The sequence below is a fragment of the Ostrea edulis genome, chromosome 7, assembly GCF_947568905.1.
Source record: "Ostrea edulis chromosome 7, xbOstEdul1.1, whole genome shotgun sequence".
Lineage (NCBI taxonomy): Eukaryota > Metazoa > Mollusca > Bivalvia > Ostreida > Ostreidae > Ostrea > Ostrea edulis.
This window is the reverse complement of record NC_079170.1, coordinates 34,846,778-34,867,883: the sequence shown is the minus strand read 5'-3', so window position 1 is coordinate 34,867,883 and position 21,106 is coordinate 34,846,778. Positions and strand designations below refer to the sequence as shown.

Sequence of the window (21,106 nt, the reverse complement as noted above, 5' to 3'; positions counted from 1 at the left end):
ATATGCAATACACAGCACTGGGAAGATGCAGACTGAGTTGTGAACAAGTTGTTGGTGATTGAGATTTACGAATATTTGGAACTTTTAACGCCAGAATGTCCTCGGAGAAGAAACCGAAGAAAGAGAAGGAAATTTTACTGGAATTTGAAAATCAAGCCCGAGGTAAGTCACAAATTTTACGCAATGTTGACAAACAAGACGAGTTCCGATTGTCTCGGGAACGTCCTACGTCCTGGTACATGGAACTGTCTTTCGAGACTCCGGTCGTATAATGTGACCGGTCGGCTCTTTGGAATTTCCGTCGATAAGCTCGGCGACAGCAGCTGGTGTAACCACTTCCGCAAGAGACGCACTAATGACACTTATCTAGTGACCTTATTTCACCTGAAAGTGTGACAAATCATCCATGACGATCAATGTCTGATATCAGGAAAAAAAATCTGGCATTTCAATGTTGAATATATCGTAAACTATGGGTGATTTTTTAATACAATAAGTTTTAGTGATTGATTCAATGTTTAATTAAATTCTTATTAGTGATTCTTTTTTCATAATATTTGATTAGAGAGGTTTAGTGAGATTGTTAAAGGGTGGTTTAGGAAAGTTATTTAAAACACTTTTGGCAAACTCAGTGCCATTGACACTCAAACAAGGAAGTCTTACGTGTTGTACATTTTTTGATAATTATCTGCTAGCTTTTAAAGGCTAAACACGACACCATGAGGTTTTTAAAAAATCACACTGAAACTATAATTGTTAGGTTCGATTCTTTAAGAGATATTTGAGAGAGAGCATATATAGATGCTGTAAAATTTGGTAAAGTGCAAACATGCTAAGCAGTTATGATCAATTATGTTCAAATTGTTTGGTTGAATTTCCTGAAACGCGTGTGTATGATCTTGATGTGTAGATCTAACTCACTGAGAAACACTTCCTTGACATATTCTGTGTTAATAACTTCCATTTTTTGTTAATTGAGTAATTAAGTCGAGGGGATCAGGAAAGGAAATGAGTGATGTAGCTCTGAGATCACTGGTCGCCAATCCTTAACGCCAATAATCAGTTCAATTTGAGAGTGGAGTAGAAAACCGAACACCCCTTAGAGAAAGCACTGCTTACTGCTTAACAATTGGGAGGATTTGGTACCAGTTTGACTTACATTTCACCTTGGTGTTTATTTCTGTAATTGATACCTGACCTTTATATTGGTCATTAGAACATGACACCCGATCTTAGTCCGGGTCATTTAGTATCTGATGACTCATAAACAGTGCATGCAGTTACATTCCCTGATGAAGTTTAGTTCAGAATTTTTAATTAGGGCCCAGATACATTCATTTAAGGTCATCAGTCTGTAATCCTCACAAACTTATTGTGTCAGTATTTTGGATGTTCAATGTAGCATGTAAATATTTATCATTACAAGCTCGGGGAGGTTGATTCTGCTGCCAAGTTTGGAGACCGTCCTTATTGGCTGGAATGATTGCCGTATAAGTATGTGTAGGAAGGCCGCACACACCGTGAAGTACAGAAGGATGTTAAATATACTGTAACAGTAGCTAGTATTCCCATTCAAGGGTGTTACAAAGGGATTAAATATTTATAGCTAGTGGTAGAATTTCTGAGGTTAGCTAAGGGTGTTGATAATTTGTCCTTTTCTGGTCTATTAAATGCCATGAGAAAGAGAGATTTTCATGCTCTCTATAATGGTTATGTGAGATCCAACATGTGGCTGCAGACTTTGGAGGGCCCTTGAGTTGGTAGTATTTGATGAGTGTTGTTTTTATTTGCCACTAACGATTAGCTTAGAAATAGTTAGCAGACACTACACACAAAATCAAACAAACACTGGGAGGAGGGTCTGGATTGTTTCAGAGTTCAAGCATACAAACATTAAGCAGGGAGTCACATCTGTTTCCATCCAGAAGACTTCTTTTTAGCAAGAGATGCAGCTAGGGGATTCCCCTTCTCTTTTTCTAAGTATTTAGTTACAGGTACATGTACATCTAAGCCATTTTTAAGTCAGTTGATTTCATGAAGGATGTGTCACTGGATACATCTTCCACTGACATTCTATACACATGGCAATGATGAACAGTGTCAGGAAAATTTCAAACTATATCTATGATAACATAATCACATGCATAAGTATGTATTATAGTGACATGACTAGATGCTGGAGACTTTCTCATGGGACACCTTTTCACATACCAGTTATGATTACTATACTCTATCTATGGTATTCCTTTTGTAAACATTTGGGATTTTTAAGAGACAGTCGACTCATAATCTTCTGTGTTTCTGTCATTTTCAAGATGTAGACAACATATATGTATGAAACTTTCATGTTAGCTTGACTATATATCTGTATGTGACATTGATTGCTAGTCTGTATTTAGTTACTAGTCTGTCTTTAGAAGACTATATCTGTATATGACATGAATTGCTAGTCTGTCTTTAGTTGACTATATCTGTACATATGACATGTATTGCTAGTCTGTATTTAGTTGACTGTATAGATCTGTATATGATTTGAATTGTTAATCTGTATTTAGTTGACTATATAGATCTGTATATGATTTGAATTGTTAATCTGTATTTAGTTGACTATATCTGTACATATGACATGTATTTAGTTGACTATATATAGATCTGTATATGATTTGAATTGTTAGTCTGTATTTAGTTGACTATCTGTATAATGACATGAATTGCTAGTCTGTATTTAGTTGACTGGTATATCTGTATATGACATGAATTGCTAGTCTGTATTTAGTTTACTATATCTGTACATGACATCGATAGCTAGTCTGTATTTAGTTGACTATCTGTATGTGTGACATGAATTGCTAGTCTGTATTTAGCTGACTATCTGTATGTGTGACATGAATTGCTAGTCTGTATTTAGCTGACTATTTGACAAACAGAAAGATAGGGATTTTGAAAGTCTTACTCTCGTATGTCAGTCAATCTGACAAATTCCAAATAATGAAACGTACTGTCACTTTTTACCAGTTGTAAGGAATTATTTGTGGACAAAGCCATTGGATTGGCAGTTTTGAAACTCTAGAATTGTATTCACTCCCAAGTGATATCTGCAAGGACATCCACGATAACCCCCCCCCCCCCCCCCTCACAAGATATCTAGAACAGTGCTTATTTAATACCCCATGGATTGCGTCTCTATTGATCTCATGTTTGTCCTCTCAGTGAGAATTTTTATGACCAGTTACGAGTATAGAATGACATGTATTGATAATTTAGATTATCTCAGTCCCTGGGCTGCAGTTCGAAATGAACATTTTGATTATGGGGAAATGGTTGTTAGTTCGTGTATAAAGATTGGAAATTTGGTGCGGCATGATACAGATGTAGTCCATGGCTGTCCTTCCCAAGAACCAATAGTTCAAAAGCACCAGAAAATATTGCATTGTAATAGCAATCATCTCAGATTCGGTTATTTTACCAATTTTTCAAGGCCCCCCCCCCCCCCCCCCCCTTCCCTCACATCTGGAAAGCGATTCTACGCTTTTAATGCTATATCCTGTACAACTATAACAAGTGAATCTTTTATTTAAATCTGGCCTTAACAGTTAGAGGACAGAATCTGTCATGTTAACATAATTATCATCATCCATATTATAACGTCATCATCCAGATGATCATCAGTATCGTCATCACCCAGATGATCATCAGTATCGTCATCATCCAGATGATCATCAGTATCGTCATCACCCAGATGATCATCAGTATCATCATCACCCAGATGATCATCAGTATCGTCATCATCCAGATGATCATCAGTATCGTCATCACCCAGATGATCATCAGTATCGTCATCATCCAGATGATCATCAGTATCGTCATCACCCAGATGATCATCAGAGTATCATCATATCAGCTATAGACATTTTTCTTCTTCCCAGTATCATTTGCAGGTTGCTGCAGTATTTCTCATTCTCGTAGTGTTCATTAAATTTTATTTTTCGATATTCTTTGAACTGAAATTGACTGCTGTTGTATTAAAGAGGTAATTACGACATCATTATAATGGCTGACTAAGCCTGACTACCTTTTAAAACATGAATAAAAATATCAATATTATCAGAATTTGTATATTCCTGTAAATTGATGCAATTAACAATCCTTTTGATTGCCTCTAGAGCTGGGTAGCACAGTCTATAGTAACATGTCGACTGCTGATACGTAGATCACAGGTTTGAGTCCAGCAGGGGCTATAGATATTTTTCAGATTACTTTCTACAAAAGCTACATTTTTTTTACTAAATTTTGTAAATTTGAAAGTTTTCAAATTCACAATATTGTTATGATTATTATCAAATTTTTCTTGTGTGTGTTATTCCTCCTAAGAAACACATGACTGTGACACTCAGCATGACTTTCTGACTTGATTTGACTATTTTGATATGACATGTCTTTAGGATGCGAAACATATGCAGCTCTCTATCTTGAGAACCATCACTTGGGTGTGAAAAACTTCCTCTGTGCAGTAGTGTTGTTTGTTATTGCAGTAAACTAAGAACAATTTCTATTTCCCTCAGCTAATTGGAGAATAATCAGAATTTCCCCAGCACTGTGTGTTTCTTCAGACCTTGTCTTTGTGTGCAGCGTTTTGTTTTTAATATGTTACCAGCAGCAATAAGGTGCTCTCCAGCTGAGGTCTGACTCTTGGGTTGTATTTGTAGGTCATACATGCCTGGTCGAAATCTTGAGAATCGTGATGCTCTCCACATTATGTACTATGATGTGTATTAAAGTTTAAAAGGATACTTGGGCAGTGTTTTAGGTTAGAATAGGCTCTCAGTACCCCTTGCTTGTCGTAAGAGGCAACTAAATAGAGCGATCCTTTGGATGAAACCGCAAAAACTGAGACCCCGTGTCACAGCAGTTGTGGCATGATAAAGATCCCTCTCTGCGCAAAGGCCGTATGCGTTGAACATAGGCCTACATTTTGTAGCCCTTCACCGGCAATGGTGAATTCTCCATATTGAGTTAATAAATTCTCAAGCGGAGCGTTAAACATTGCCAAACTTTTACCAAACCTAGTACTTTGTCAATGTTTGAATCATATGCCCTTTGCTTACCTCCCTTGCTGAGATGGTTAACGCACGAGTGTGATGGGCTGTGCTGTGTCAGCCATTGACTTGTTGTATACAGTTTATCATTAATGACTTTGTATTATTTTCATCAGTATACCCTGTAAGATTAGGATGATAGATATCTGTAAGATTAGGATTGTAGATATCCTTTGAGATTGATCTAAGGATTTTATACACCTTGCAATTTATTGTAAATACCCAACATGATCAGGATGGTTTTCTGTAGGAAGGAGTTGTTTTCTGGGAGGAGTGTGGTCTGTGAAGAGAACAAAAGATGACAATCAACCAATCCCATAATCCATCATCTATTGTTTGAACATTTATTGCCCCACTGGACAAGATATCGGATTTATGATATATAATGTAATGTTAACATTCAGCATAAAGCCTTATAATTATCACCTTATTTTTCCGAAATATAATTTCTTGAAAACATTTTTTTCCCCTGATTTAGTGCAATCAAATTATCTATGGCAAATTTTATTGCATAACGTATAATTAAAAAGTACGATGAAAAGCAGGTGTACAGAGAATGACAAAAATTTCTAATGTTTTTATTATAAAGTACATTGTACGGAAAATGACAATTGCAATGTATATAGAGTATGTTGTATGGAGAATGACAATTGTAATATATGGTATATAGTACGTTGTATGGAGAATGACAAATTTTTTTTATGTATATAATATAAAGTACGAGTAAAACAGACAGACGTATGGAGAATGACAATTTTAGTGTATATACATTTAAAGTATGTTGTATGGAGAATGACAATAGTAGTGTTTATAGTACGTTGGATGGAGGATGACAATTTTTATGCATATAAAGTTGGAGTAAAACAGATTCTGAAGTATGGAGAAGGACAATTTTAGTGAGTCATTGTTCCCACTGCTCTTGTTTTCCACCTCAGAGAATTCAGATCTGTCGCCGTGGTGATGTATCTCCTGTGTGTACAACAATATTACACTACATCAATACAAATATTAATCACTATATAAAAATAACTCGCAGTGATATGGACCTGAGTCCATGCCTGAAAATGGCTGGATGCATCAATTCATCCAATCTAGCATTAACAGATCATATCTGAGGGTTTATTTGTCATCGATGAAACATGAATTCATAAAACCTATAAACCTATCAAAAAGGAGGTCAAATCTATATATTCCAATGGATGATTGCCAGCATTAACAGAAGAAAAAATTCAAGATTTTCTGACCAATTAATGCTTTCTAGGGAAACGTTTATAGGAGAAGCTGGCTGTCTCAGGGGTTCATCCACATTCTTGCATGCAAAGAAAATCTTGGAAACCATTAGTTCCCATAGCTCTAATGGAGAATGTGGAGATGGACCTGCTGGCGTTAATGAAGGGAACAGATACAAAAAGCCCTCCAGTAATGGCTAGGTCCTGGGTCATTAGAAAACAATTAGTTTTGAATACAGCTAAATGATTGAGGTATAGATCTATGCTAACTCTATTACCAGAACACCAGGAACAGTACAGTTCCAGGCTTAGTTAGCAGGTTTCAGATATTGCCAGGGTTACTAGCTTTTTTTTTTCCTGATTGCCTGCATTTACTGGAGTTACTAGAGTTACTCGAGGTTGGGTAATGAATGTGAGTCATATATTTTGTTGGACTGGGATTTGCGACCAGTGCTTGTTACGTCCTTATATAGATAAAGCAGTGGGATTGTTCGATTTCCGTCGGGATACTCGAGTCACTTCAAAACCCCACACAGTACACAGGTTTAGTAATTGTTTCACCCCTGTAGTGAACCTGATGGTTGTGAAAAGGATTCTTTCTACTGTAGATCTATCCAGTTCAATCTGTTGTCGTTTTATTTTCCTGAACACAGTGGTAGAAGTATGTGTCACGAGTATGGACTTTGTCCTATGTGTCGTAAATTTCATTTTTAACACAAACATATTTTTAAGTAGAACAGAACTGTACTACTATGTAAGAGTTTCAAGTGCTACTATATAAAGAAACGAAATGAAGGAAGTTATATATGACAGCTTATTGTTTTACAAGGAAACTGAGACATTTGAAGAATTCTTTGTGGTTTCCTCAATACCTGTTAATGTTCAATTCAGCTGCATAAAGGCTTGTGTCAACAAAAACTTCCTAACTCATGAGGATGTAGAAGAAACAAAAAAAAAAAAAAAAATCCACTCAGCTCCATTTGTAGGTAAAGGGAAAATAAGCATGAAAACATGTCACAATTTCTTTCTCAGGAGTTATCTTTCTTGCACTGATTTAAATATCTCTACTGAGGGTTTGAGCTGACTATAATGGATTTTGGATATTTAATTTCATAAGAAGTACTGGAATGTGATTGGTTGTTACATCTAACACCCACATACAAATAATGATTATATGTTATCTAAAGCAGTGTTCGAAATTGGTTTAAAACTTGGTACATGTATAGACCACGGGTCTATGCCAAAACAAGATGTCACATAGCTAGACCTCATCGAATTGGCATAGACCGCAACATTGAAAAAAAAAAAAACTCAAATTCAAAACACTGTTATTGTCTTCTATGTACTTAGAAAGCATATTTTCTTTAAATTTCCGTAAACAATGTCCTCCTTTCCTCATAACGTTACTGTTGGGATAACTCTATTAGTAAATTGCTTTAAACCTAGAAAATCGGCATAAACAATTTGATCTATCCCAATTACAATTGGCATAGACCGCGGTGTCATTTGACATAGACTCGGTCTATCGGTCTTTGGTTAATTTCCAGTCTGTTTAAAACCACCCCCTCCTCCTTACACTCGTCAGGCGAGTTTTTCTTGGATAAGCAAAATTTTGCTGGGTCGTAGGGACGTAATGTCATGGGTAAGTGATGCGATGTCACAAGGAAAGATGACTCTACTTGGTTTTAAAAAGTCTTCAATGACACGTAAATTCGTGTGTAAGAGTGACCCGGCCATGAAATCCACGACCATCAATCCCCCATGAACATCAATGATGATGCCACAGTATCTCAATTGCAATTGGCATAGACCAGTGTCATTTGACATAGACTGGGTCTATCGGTCGGTCTATGGTTAATTTCGAACACCGTTTCTCTATTAAGTCTGAAACAGTGAGGACATTTTGTAAAGCTAGGGTAATTTTATCATTATATAAAGTTTTAACTAGTATTTTTATATGATCACTAGAGTGTGAATTGACCTGGTGCAGTTTAGGGTAATTTTATATATAGTTTTGATTAGTATTTTTATACAATCACTAGAGTGTGAATTAATTGACCTGGTGCAGTTTAGCCCTCTGTGTTCTAGGAATGATCTGGTGACATTTTCCATTGATTTAAAATTTAGTAGCCATTGAACCAGCAGTGCAGGAGGGTAGGCTTAATTGTTTCTGTTAATTACAGTCCAAGATAAACATGTTACACCCCAATATTTCAGTGTAGTAGTTGTCATGGCTTTTGTAATTTTATGAGTTTAATTATTCATTAATCTTTTCTGTAATATTGTGCTTCTACTGTGATTGTACGCCAACACGTTTGGTGAAATCAAATCTAATAAATTTAAAAAATTTATGTTAGAAGGCCACAGTACTGTTGGAGTTTCTTATATTTTATGAGTGTGTGAAGGAAACATTAAAGTGACTTGATCTAATATCTATCTCCGTTAGAGGCTTTGAACGTGATTGGAGCAGATGCAATTTTCCTTGTAGATGCTGAGCTATGGACACAAATTGCACCTGCTTTCTACTCTCTGTGTGCAGATCAATATGGCATGGAAATTTATTTGTAATTGACTGTGAGCTTAGAATATCTGCATGCAATGCAGTCTGGATAAATTATTTTAATTGAGAAATGGTAATTAGTGTCTAAATAGCTCTCAGTGAAACATTTGAGTGTTGAAATTAAATTTTAAAACAAACCATAATTCTGTAAGGGCATGAGAATTCACTCCATGCATTGAAATAACATTTCCAAACCTCTCATGATTTAGAGATGATTATTTTATGGGGTAAATATTTTCTCTAAGTTGTTGCTATTAAAACAAGTTTGTGTCTGCCTGCGGATTAAAGCACTTAGACCAGACCACTTCATCTTTAGCCCAATACAAAGGCATAAAGAGGAAGCAGTTCTTTGTATTTACTTCTTTGAAGTTTGTTCAGTGAAACTATAATGTTTTGGGTGCATTGAAATCAGCAGTGTCCTCCAATTTTTGTGCACATAATGCTGTGCAGTGATGCCACACATACCTAACGAGAGACACAATTCTGTTTCTTTATTTAATTACCAATTCTCACTTCCAGGGCAGGCCACTGGAATCAGAATTTATGGCCTTACACAAATCTCAACTCACTTCAACCTAAACATAGGACACCACTCTACAAACAGATTATTTGAAATCCATTAATATAAACACAGTGATTGACAGACCTGGTAATTATTACTTAATGGATTGTTAAATGGCTAGGTTATCTCCCTTTGTTTACAATGCCTTGTAACAATGCATATCTTAAGATAAGCCCTTCCTTTCTCTGAGGGGTGTTAATTAGGTGGAACGCATCAATGAGAAGGAGTGTAATCCCACTAGGATAGACCTGTCATCCCTAGCGGGGAATAATGGACTAGTCCAGGTCCTTTGATCCTGACCCAGTAATCACATAGAGAGAAGACATGCATGAGATTTTACATTGTCACTGGTTAGGAGGGATTTTTATGTGTTGGTGTAAACATTTTTTTTGATTTTTTTTATCAGGATATAGTTTAAGCAGTGTTCTAATTTCCGGGATTATCTGTCTATCAGTAAGGCTGTACAGTAAGTTTTTATTGATCAGAGGATAGCATTTAAAAAAAAAATTTATCATGCAACGGTTAATATTGGACTCTGCTTGTTAAACGAGAAAAAAGACTTCCTCAGCAGTGGAATATGAGCACTCGGTAGTTTGGAGAGTGATTCTGATTTTGATTGGGAGATCATACACATGGCTTCCTTGGGAACTCTTCCTATGGACAACAGACAGCTCTACCTGAGTCGCCAGACGTCTCTGAGGAGGTCCAAACGCAAATCCAGTGGCTTTGGTGGCAGTAAGTATGTCTCTACACACAGTGTACAGAAATAGGGTATTCTGGGGTCCAAAATAAAAACAGCAGGACAGAAAAGAAACAGAAATGGGGGATTCTTGGGTCCAAAATAAAAACAGCAGGACAGGGGAAAAAAACCCAGTACGGAAATAGGGGAATTTGAGGTCCAAAATAAAGAGTAGAACAGAAAAATACTGGACAGAAATTAAGCTGATATGGAAGTCTTCTAATAATTAAAAACAGCACTGTAATAAATGTGATTCTGGGTTTAGAACTTACGGGAAGAACCTGGATGAGAGGGAGAAGCACACTAAGCTGGATGTAAATGAAAATAAGGTGATCAGTATTGACCTTTTGGTGAGAGACGACCTTTTGGTGAGAGACAGCGAGTTAGAAATAGATCTGGGCCTGTCATTATGTGGGCAATAATGCAGAGGTCTACTCTGCATGTAGATATTCATGGTCAGGCCGGAATGACTGGCACTGTCACAAGGAGTCACTTAAAACAGCCTGCCAATACAACAGGGAGAGAGACATTTAAATCAAGGAGGAATTTCTGATGAATGCTGGCTTTGTCGACCCCTGATTATAGGGCATATAAACTCTGAAGAAAATTATTTTAGAATGAATGAATGCTCAATAAGTAGGGTACATATTTATTCTGTAAAGCTTTGTGAAGTTTCATTCACAGAACCTGAGTTAATTTTCCTGTGACTTTTACAGCTGTGCATATGTACAAAATGTGTGCATGTTACAGAGCTGTTTAGGGGCTACAATTAACACAAGTTTGTAATCTAAAATGAGGACCCAGTCATTACAGAAAACAGATAGAAAGCCACTTTAGCAGGAAATTGAGCACTTAATGAGATAGGGGCCCCATGCAGGGTAGGATACAGAGACTGTTGGGGGTGCCTATGTAACTGTTGGGGCCACATGCAGGTTGTGATGAGAGACTCAGAGGGGGGTGAGTTCCTACCTAACTAAATGCAGTGTGTGATATGAAGTTTGGGGTGGTGTCTACCTAACATTTGAAACCCTATGCAGATGGACTGATGTGGGATTGGGTTTTTTGGTTGTTTTTTTTTCTAGAAGGGGGATGGTCCTATCTGAATGCATCCTTGGAGAGCTTTATAGGTACAGGGACAGCTGCTATGGATGTTTTAGTAAAAACCCAGCCCCGCAAACCTTTAGTAATAACCCAGCCCCGCAAACCTTTAGTAATAACCCAGTCCTGCATCACTTTAGTAATTATCATAACCCAACCCTGCAAGCCTTAGTTAAATAACCCAACCCGTAGTCTGAAGCCTTAGTAATAACCCAGCCCTGCGAGCCTTAGTAATTAAATATTTATAGGTTCTAGTATGATTTATATTGACCCTGGTTAACCCATTTATAGAACAAATCCCAAGCAAACCAACTACAGGCACCCCCCCCCCCCCCCCCCCCCCCCATTGAAGTAGTACTGATGGACGGTTGGTGGATTAATGTGGTTCTGTACTTTTCATCAGTGACAGTGTGAGTCACCGGTATATGAAGTGGCCATTGGAAAAAGGTTCCCTCGTAAAATGTACTTTAGCTGAGTTGAGAACTGCTTTTAATAAATGTTAAGTAATCATTTTATATTGCTTTTCAAGATTAATACTATATACTTGGGTGAAGTCAAGTTAAAATTCAAAGTTGAAATATGACAAGCAATAAAAACGAGAAGCCAACTCATTAAACAATATTTGATGTGTGATGTCATAGTTAACAACTGTTGAAAGCTTGGAATGACAGTCATTTTTACCTGTCGTCATTAAACCCAAAGTATAAAAACACTGTGAGGCAGATAAACCAATGTTTTAAGACAGATTGTTTACATGTGTGTAAATTTCGATGCATATTTCTCTCATTCATAAAAAGAAGGGTGTCTTTTTTCAGTGTTGACAGAGATGAATACAGACAGGAGTTTTAAACCCATCCTTGTTATTTCGGCTTCTTTTTTTTTTTTTTAGACCAGTGTTGGGGGTTTAAGGATTATTTTATATAATTGTGTGAGAACAATGGTGCTGATTCCTGGTGTTTTGTGGGGTTGACCATGTGATACCTAAGTCTCGATCAAAGACGTCAATAGCGAGATAGTCACATGATTGCTTTGTATCATTATTCCTTATCTCTGTCTGTCTGTTCACTCCTTTTTGAGATCATGCAAGAAATTGGACACGATTGCAATTGAGTAATTCTTTTGTGTGTGTTCAGTGGAATGAGAGCTAATGTGTTGTCTTTCTTTTAATACATAGTGTGTAGGTGTTTTCAAATTGGCACCAGAATTAATGCACTTCCTGGAAAGTTCAGACTCTGAAGTGTGGACGTCATATTATTGGTCGTACGGAATCCTGACCGTGTACTAGTCTATTTAATGATAGATTAATCATTCCCTCTGATTGTCTTACTTTCATAATCTATATTTTACATCAATGTTACCGGTATTTGAAATATTTCATCTCCAAAAACCTCCCTGTACCCACATATAGTGCACTACTTCTCACCTCTGTGATCTGAGTTCTGTGTTTACTATGTGAGAGGGTATGATTTTAGACACGTAGGTTTCCTGCTTCCTCACACACTATAAGGATAAGCTCTCCCACACTATCCCCCCTCCCCCTACATTAATGTCCAGGATAAGCTCTCCCACACTATCCCCCTCCCCCTACATTAATGTCCAGGATAAGCTCTCCCACACTATCCCCTCTCCCCCTACATTAATGTCCAGGATAAGCTCTCCCACATTATCCTCCCTCCCCCTACATTAATGTCCAGGATAAGCTCTTCCACTCTAACACCCCCCTCATACAAGCTCTCCCACACTAACACCCCCCTCATTTAAGTTCTCCCGTGACACTGACACCCCCCCCCCCCCCCCCCCCCACCACACACACATAAGGAGGATAAGCTCTCCCACACTAACACCGACTGCCCCCGCATATAAGTTCTCCCGCACTCCCCCCCCCCCCCTTTCCTCCTCATGAGGATAAGCTCTCCCACATTAATGCCTTCTCTTGAGGGGTTCTTTTTGGAAATATAATTAGTTCTTGAGATTTTTATGGGCAAGTATCTGGTATTTTATCACCATCTAAGTAGCAGGGCTAGCTGTGACTGAATTCCTCAGAAATCAGAGGAAAACTGGTCTAAAAGAGAGGAACAGACCTCACCATACTTGAAAAAATATCATTTTCTGTCACTCTAGATCGAACCCAGAGTGTTTTATTTTTTCGAACAAAATGAGCCAATCCAGATTTCCTCTGAAAAGAGGAAAAATCTTCATCTCTGAAGTATCTCTGATGTTTAAAAAAAAAATTGATGATGACCTTTTTCATGTTGTATGTTGAAATTAATTCATTGACAGCTGACCTACTGCACCAATATACACAAAGTACTTTTAGTAGGATGGTGGAAATTTTAATATGGCCACAACATGCACCCTTTGAATGAAACAACCATGATCATATGCTTCTTATATCCACTCCCAAAAATGATGCAACAAATAATATACAGATTGATAAAACATGAAGGGTCAGTGATGACCAGTGTTACTATGGCAATATGAAGTTTATTTGTTGGAGTTGGTGAGTTATATTTTCTGACTTCCATTGTTTGACATAGGGCTATTGGGAACACATTAATAGACTAAGTACTAAGAATGTAATGGAAGTCATGCCCTCGTTAATATCGCCATCTGAGCTGTTATAACTAAGTCCACATGCAGTAGTAGTTGTTTATAGAAAAATAGGTGATCCACTTAACAAGTTTGTGCTTAAATTCTGCTGTATAAATCAGATTATCAGACAAACAAACTGTTCAATTTACAGTAACTAGCACATTATCACAGAGGAAAAAAATTTAAATATGTTTAATGGTTTGTATTGTGAATGCTCCCTTCAACATGCATTGTGAACATCAGTGGTGAGAGGAGAATCAGGAACATCAAACTGTGTCAAAATATGGCGAGAGGGAAATCAGGAGTTTTTAACTGTACTTGATGGGTGATGGTGGTCAAGATACCATCTTCAGTCATGCTGCATGTGTATATATGTATAGTCCTTACAGTCCCATCTCTGAGAGCTGATTCAGAAGATGAATAACATGATGAAAACAGAACATCATTATAACCTAACATGAACTGTTATCAATGACAATCTAAACAGAGGTGACAATATATTTGCCATACATAACACCCCCCATCCCCACCCCCACCAGCCCCTCACAAACATGCTGGATCTGATGTAAGAGTTGGTCTACATCCATACCCCCGCCCCGCCCCCTCCTGATGAAACACAAGATGTAGGAGTTGATGTACATTAGTAACCCCCTCCACCCGATACGCTGGATGTGATGTGTGGTAGTTGATGTACATCAGTCCCCCCCCCCCCCCCCCCCAACCATAGCCCCTGCCCCGCCCCTCCTGATGAAACACAGGATATAGGAGTTGATGTACATTAATAAACACCCCCCCTCCCCCCAAATACTGGATGTGATGTGGGAGTTGATAGTTGATGTACATCAGTATGAGCTTGTTACTCACTAGTCTGACTTCATCATACAGGAGGCTGATTCACTGAATCACAGGAAAAGTCATATGAGGGCTTCTTTGAAGGCTCCTTTTTTGCTGTTGTACTAAAAACATAAATCTACTCACAGCTAATAGGTCCTTCTACTCAATTAAATTATCAACTTGAATTTCATTCTCTGTGGATGAGAATCCAACTTTTACATGTTATAAGTTAAATAAATAAGATTCATGTAACAGATTTATCTCTTCGAATTGATGTTTCCCAGACCCTAAAGCATGATTTGGTTTATATATATACATCATAACTACTGTATATATAAACAAACAGAGAGGCGGTTCAACATCTGTCATGAAGAGCTTGCTCTTGAAAGCTGTCAAAATATTGAAGTTCTTACCCACACAAGATGGAGGAAATTAAGATAGTTATCAAAATGAATGGTTTGGCATTTATCATATCACTAACTGACAATGGTCAGGCAGTGGAAATGACTGAGCTGTGTTTGAGGTGTTGGATGGAATGTGGAAATGACAGGCTGACTTTATACTAAGCATTTATGTACATACGCCATGCTATTTTGTGTGAATGTTTCCTGTTAATGCATGATAATGCATTTATCTGTACAATTTTGTGTAAATGTTTCCTATCCTATAAACATAATGCACGCTGCATGTACTGTGTGAATGATAGTTGTCAGTATTTCACTTACTGACGACTTAGAATGCTCGTTGTTTTCACTTACTGACGAGTGCATGATAATGCTCATTGTCAGTATTTCACTTACTGACGACTCATATAATGCTCGTTGTTTTCACTTACTGATGACTGATAATGCTCATTGTCAGTATTTCACTTACTGACGACTCATAATGCTCGTTGTTTTCACTTACTGACGACTCATAATGCTCGTTGTTTTCACTTACTGACGACTCATAATGCTCTTTGTCAGTATTTCACTTACTGACGATTGATAATTGGAATTTTGGTACTTCGGTTTTCTTTTTGGTAATTTTTTTTTTACTATTTTCTTCTCTCAAAATAGGAATTATTTCAAACAGCTTAATAAAACTGTGATAGCTTTTTTAAGCTTAATTGAGTAGCTGAATTTATTTTCTTTGGAGAAATGGACAGATGAGTTATAGCAGGGGCAGATCCAGAAAACTTTCAAAGGTATGGGGGTAGTGCCCACTGCAACTCCTGTAACCCCCACTCCCACCCCCACCCCAGATCCGCCACTGCCTTAAGCTACATATGTAAAGAGAATATAAGCTTTAATAGTATGGAGGCTGCAGTACTTCAACAGAAATGGCTATGTTTTATGTGAATATTTCCTGTCCTGTAAAATGTCCTGTATACATGCAGAACAAAGTGTGAATTATAATTTCATTCTATTTATACACATCCAAGTACATTCACTTTGCCACTAAATCATAAATAATGTACACATCACATGTCTGATCTGAAATGAAATTCTGTGTTATGTATGTCCTCCTTATGAACTCAACAAACCCCACGTGGCAGTAGTACGTGATAAAAAAAAAAACAACCTGTGTTCCCTCCACCTAGATTTGCATTGCGTATCTCCTTGATATTGTCAGAAAAATTCTCCAGCTGCCATCGTAGGAAAAAAATGACAGATTAGATGTGAGAAATCTGCTCAATATTTAGAAGAAGAAAAAAAGGCTTGCATTATTTTATTGCAATTATGAAAACCTTGTAGGTTGCATATCGGTGGAAATATGAAGTGTGCTGGGTCTTAAGTGCATGTTTGAAAATTGCTTTTGCGATAAATTGTCTCCGAGAGTATCAGCTGATTGAGGCTGTGGTAGAGAGATGACCTTTTGTATCTCTGGCACATCGGCTGCTCACTTTCTGAAGCTAATGACAGGAAAATGAAGAAATTCACAGCCCTAGGAACAAATTGAATACTACAGATATTGGCTTTTTCTCCGTAGCCTGATATTAGAGAAACTTCATTGCCTGAGAGTCTAGTGGCCTAGGAATGACATCCAAACAGTACAATACAACTATAGAATGTAGTGTGGATACTTAAAAGCTGAAAAACTGGGAAAGAACATTGCGTATAATATCTCTGTATTCTCTGTGAACTTACAGGACAACTTGATATTAAACTTTGGTGCAATTCGAGTTTGATGCATTTGTAAATAAAGATTAGCACATAATATAGAAATTTAAATAATATGTTCTTTTGTAATATAAAATATTTGCCCTTGAAAATGTACGAATCTACAAACGGATTCGTGTATGACTGTAGAAGAATTCATGTTATTCAGTTGGAAGATCGAAGGTTGTAACATGATCATGTAACCTTCACAGAATTCTATAAAATCAAATATCAATCATTCATGTCCGTACAGTATGTACCTGTCATGTTAGTTGGAACCTATTTTTTTTTTTACTCATTTCTTGGGAAACGATGTCTCGTGTAAGTTCTCATGTCCACCTTTAGTTAATATATTTATCAAAATTGAGTGGTAAAAATGTGTGGCCTGTAATTTGAAGTTCAGTGTTCTCTGCCTTATGTTATTGCTTGTCTTGTGGTCTTGAGGTTGTTGTAGTCACCTTTATTGTATTGGTGGGTACCAGCTGTTTGTTTGTAGTTGTTCTCAGTGTCCTGTGAAGAGACTGTGAAGGTCCTTTTACATTTTCAACATATACTTGCTAACAAGAACAGCCTGTGAAAGTCCCCAAGGGCAACAGGCATAATTGGTTTGGTGGTCTCAGGTGTCCACCCCCCAGGGGTGTGAGTTGTCATAAGTCACAAACAAAGAGGAAGGAAAAATTAGGAAATTAATTAAAGAGGTCAAAGGTTATTCTACACAGCAGTATGCATTGTTTAATGAAAAACAGAGCTGCCCTATGGTTTGTTAGTGCAATATTAAATCAGTACAAATGTGAAATTTGTGTCTGGATGTTTTTAGAGTTAGATGATGAACAGCACATAGAAATCTTGTTCAAATAACATTCATGGTATTTATAGACACAATTAAGTATTGGATATGCTTACATTATTTAAAGTTAAGGGTGATTTTATTTTTCAATGAAATATTGATTTATTTTAGAAGTGCACAGGTTTTACCAAGTGCAGTTGTGATTCTTGACACCCTCTAGGCAATCATTACAGAGATTTACTAAATGGGTGTACTCAAACATTGAGTGGTATGAAATGATTGGCACGGTGTGGTGATATACTAAAAAAAAATGTGTGAAATTAGAATGATGTAACAATTCATCAACACATAATATACAAACAAGATGAGACTCTTTATCATTACAACAGGGGAAAATCTTATTCTCACATTATTTTGTTATCTTGATCAAACAAGTTTGATGATATGCCTGTCCTTCACATTTGATATGAATGTTATGATGTAGAATATGACCACTCATGTCCCCAGGAAGATTTGTATGTGTGATAACAGTTTGCTGTTACACAGAATGTCTCTGGAGATGGGAGTACTGTAGTAACCTTATAACCCCCTGGCCGCAGTGGGAACAGTAAATATAACCACATGCATTGAGTTTGCAGGAACACTAGTTGTCTGGTGACAAGGAAGTATTTCACAGATAGAACTGGATCAGTGTTGGGCTTGACTGGTGGTAGCCATCTATTTGACTGGTGGCCTATCTATTTGACTGGTGACCTGTCTTAAGTTAACTGGTTTCCTGTCTAGTTGACTGGTGGCCTTTCATTTTTTGGGTGACTATCGTTGTTTTTCCTGACTGGCTTGTACATGTACTGTGTATTGATCTGTACAACTACACAATCCATAGGAGTCAGGGGTCAAGGTCACTGTTTGTGGCTTCGGTCAGCTGAAGAGTTATTTCTCTTTTCTTTTTTTGTGTGCTACATCCCATTTACAAGGCTGGGATAAGACTTTTCTCAGTTTTGACCTGTTTTTAGTTCCAGGATAGTTAATGGAGAGCATGAGATAGGCATTTTTAAGCTGTTTTTAGTTCTGTGACAGTTAATGTAGAGCGTGAGATAGCCATTTTTAAGCACTTCACTTCAGCGGAGCTGGAAATTGTCGAACTCCAGGATGGAAAATTTCCTTGTGGTTTCATCAAGCTCAGGAGGATGCGACATATTTGTCCTGCACTTGTAGAATTCAATCTGTGATTGAAATGTAAACGTGTTAAAACCCAGACTTCACTCAGAAACTCAACAGCTAGGAGCTTCGGACGCCACTGTATCCCCTGTGATAGATATTTTAACCACTTCAAGTATTTCGTTGTGAGCACTAGGTGAATTTTATTGTGACCACTCAGCGTATGTTGTTGTGTTTTTGTGACCACTCAGTGTGCTTTGTCAGGACCACTCTGTGTGTTTTCGTTTTGACCATTGGTGTATTTTTGTTGTAACCACTGTGTTCTCATTGTGACCACTCTGTTTTTTCGTTGTGACCACTCAGAGCATATATTTGTTATGACCACTTGACATATTTTCATTGTGATTTGAATGTGTAAGACTTTTGCTGTAATTCGGTATAATGATCCACATAAGATATACAAATCTGGATAATATTGATTCAAGTGAAAGGAAGTCTTGAGAAGTTCAACACTAGGAGTAAAGGATGATAGGTAAACCTGGCTTTTAGTATAAGCGCCCTGATAACAAAATGATTTGTAGAGGGATGTGAAAACTCTGACTGATCAAAAATCCTGATAAGACATTTTGCTGCATCTGTGCTGCAGCATCAGAAATATTAAAATCTTCAAAGCGACTGGGTTCTTTCTCATTGCCTTGGTGTTTGGTCGGAGAGACAAGGTGCTGCAGGCTAGCTGCTGTTTCTGTCGTCATTCTTTGCTACAGGGTCCATGGCCCTCATACAATACACAAAGAGACATGTTAAGATCTTACAGCTGGTGATCGATTTCAACTAAAATGTGTGAGGCTTGGACTGAATTACATTTGGAATTTATCCATTGTGTATTGGGTTGATGGCTATAAGAAACAGAATTGGAGGGAGATAATTTTCATCACTGCTCACTGAGAAACGACTGCATTGAGGAAGCAGTTTGTGTTGGCAGGGAGGGAGGTTCTGCAGTCGATACCTGATTAACAGGGCAGTGTTTACACTATCCCAGTGACTCTCATTCATGATCTTGGACCGAGTGGAGTGTTATGAATGAGTGATACGTTAAAACACATGTGAATGGAGTGCTGCTTCTACGAGACACGTATTGATCACCAGAGACTGTTCAGGATAAAAGTGCACCAGTCTATCTCTCTATCTACCCGTTAGTGTGGGGTTTGTTTTATAATTCGATCTTTTAAATTTCAAACATGCCGGCTCGCCAAAGGACTTCTCTCTTCGCGTGTACTCGGCCGATGGACACAGATTTTGTCCCCGGGAGAATTAAGATTATTGGTAAGATGATTATTGCACTAGATATATAATAGGCTCGGTATTTAATTTCATTCATGTATAGTTCACTTCTGGCGTTTTGTCATAATTTTTCCTTTCATCCCATTAAATGCCGTAATTAATTCCATCTGCCCTCAGATGTAGGTTTTGTAGATCAATATGAAAGTCTTTTGAGATGACCAGATCTTTGTACGTCTCGCCTCGAGTCCAGAAATAGTTAATGTCCCTCCTGATATGATTAATTATTGCCCGGGTTTTTAGTGTAAGTCACTGGGTGTAAATATGTGCCCAATGTGGAGGATCCTGGTGTATGGTCCCCTGCATACAATGCCACCATCTGTTTCCTTTAGAAAGTGATATGGTTAGGATTCATACTTAATCTACATGCTTCACGGTTAACTGATAATTAAATATTTTGGTTTAATGTTCTCCTGAAGAAATGGTATCCCTATAGTGACTAATACAAGAGAAAGAGAGAGAGAGAGATTTTTTCAGTTACTTCATTGTTGATATGTAATGCATTGATATTTTGCCTTTCATTGAACGCCTACAAAATAAATAGTTCTGACTGATGAAGAACTAACTTGAATGGTGATTGATAAATCAGGGATCAGTTGACACATTGAGAGAGTAGGATAATTATCGATATAAAGCAGTAATTTTAATGGATTTCACATCCAGTGAAAGTTTGCTGTGTTCAGGTGTTCTTTATTCATTGACAAATTGATTATTGTTGGTTCTTATGAATGACAGTGTAGAATGTTAGACTGTGAATGACAGTGTAGAATGTTGACTGAGGTGATTGATGTAGATAAGAGTAGATTCTGCATGTATAGCACAGTAACTTTTCAACCAAACTTTAGTATATTATAGCAAAAGGGGTGTGTGATTTGAATGATTTCGCAATGATGTAGGGGGTGATTCAGTGATGTGGTTAAGTGTTGTTTCTATTGGCTCTTGGAAGGGGTCTGATTAGAAACAAAGTCTCAC

General features: G+C 37.5%; 1 protein-coding gene across 23 annotated transcripts in view; it reads left to right on the top strand.

Moving 5' to 3' along the window:
- Positions 1-20: 20 nt before the first annotated feature.
- The window catches only part of LOC125654841 (SLIT-ROBO Rho GTPase-activating protein 1-like), a 50,652-nt gene continuing 29,566 nt past the window's right edge, over positions 21-21,106 (top strand). For 10 of the 23 annotated variants that reach the window (XM_056144118.1, XM_056144115.1, XM_048884937.2 and 7 more), the window contains exon 1: positions 10,048-10,182. In XM_056144118.1, coding sequence (XP_056000093.1) covers positions 10,080-10,182 — 103 coding nt within the window. In that variant the 5' untranslated portion in view covers positions 10,048-10,079. Of the gene's footprint in view, positions 163-10,047; positions 10,183-14,511; positions 20,120-21,106 lie in introns of those variants that run through there. The other 13 variants (XM_056144124.1, XM_056144121.1, XM_048884939.2 and 10 more) reach the window with 2 other exon arrangements.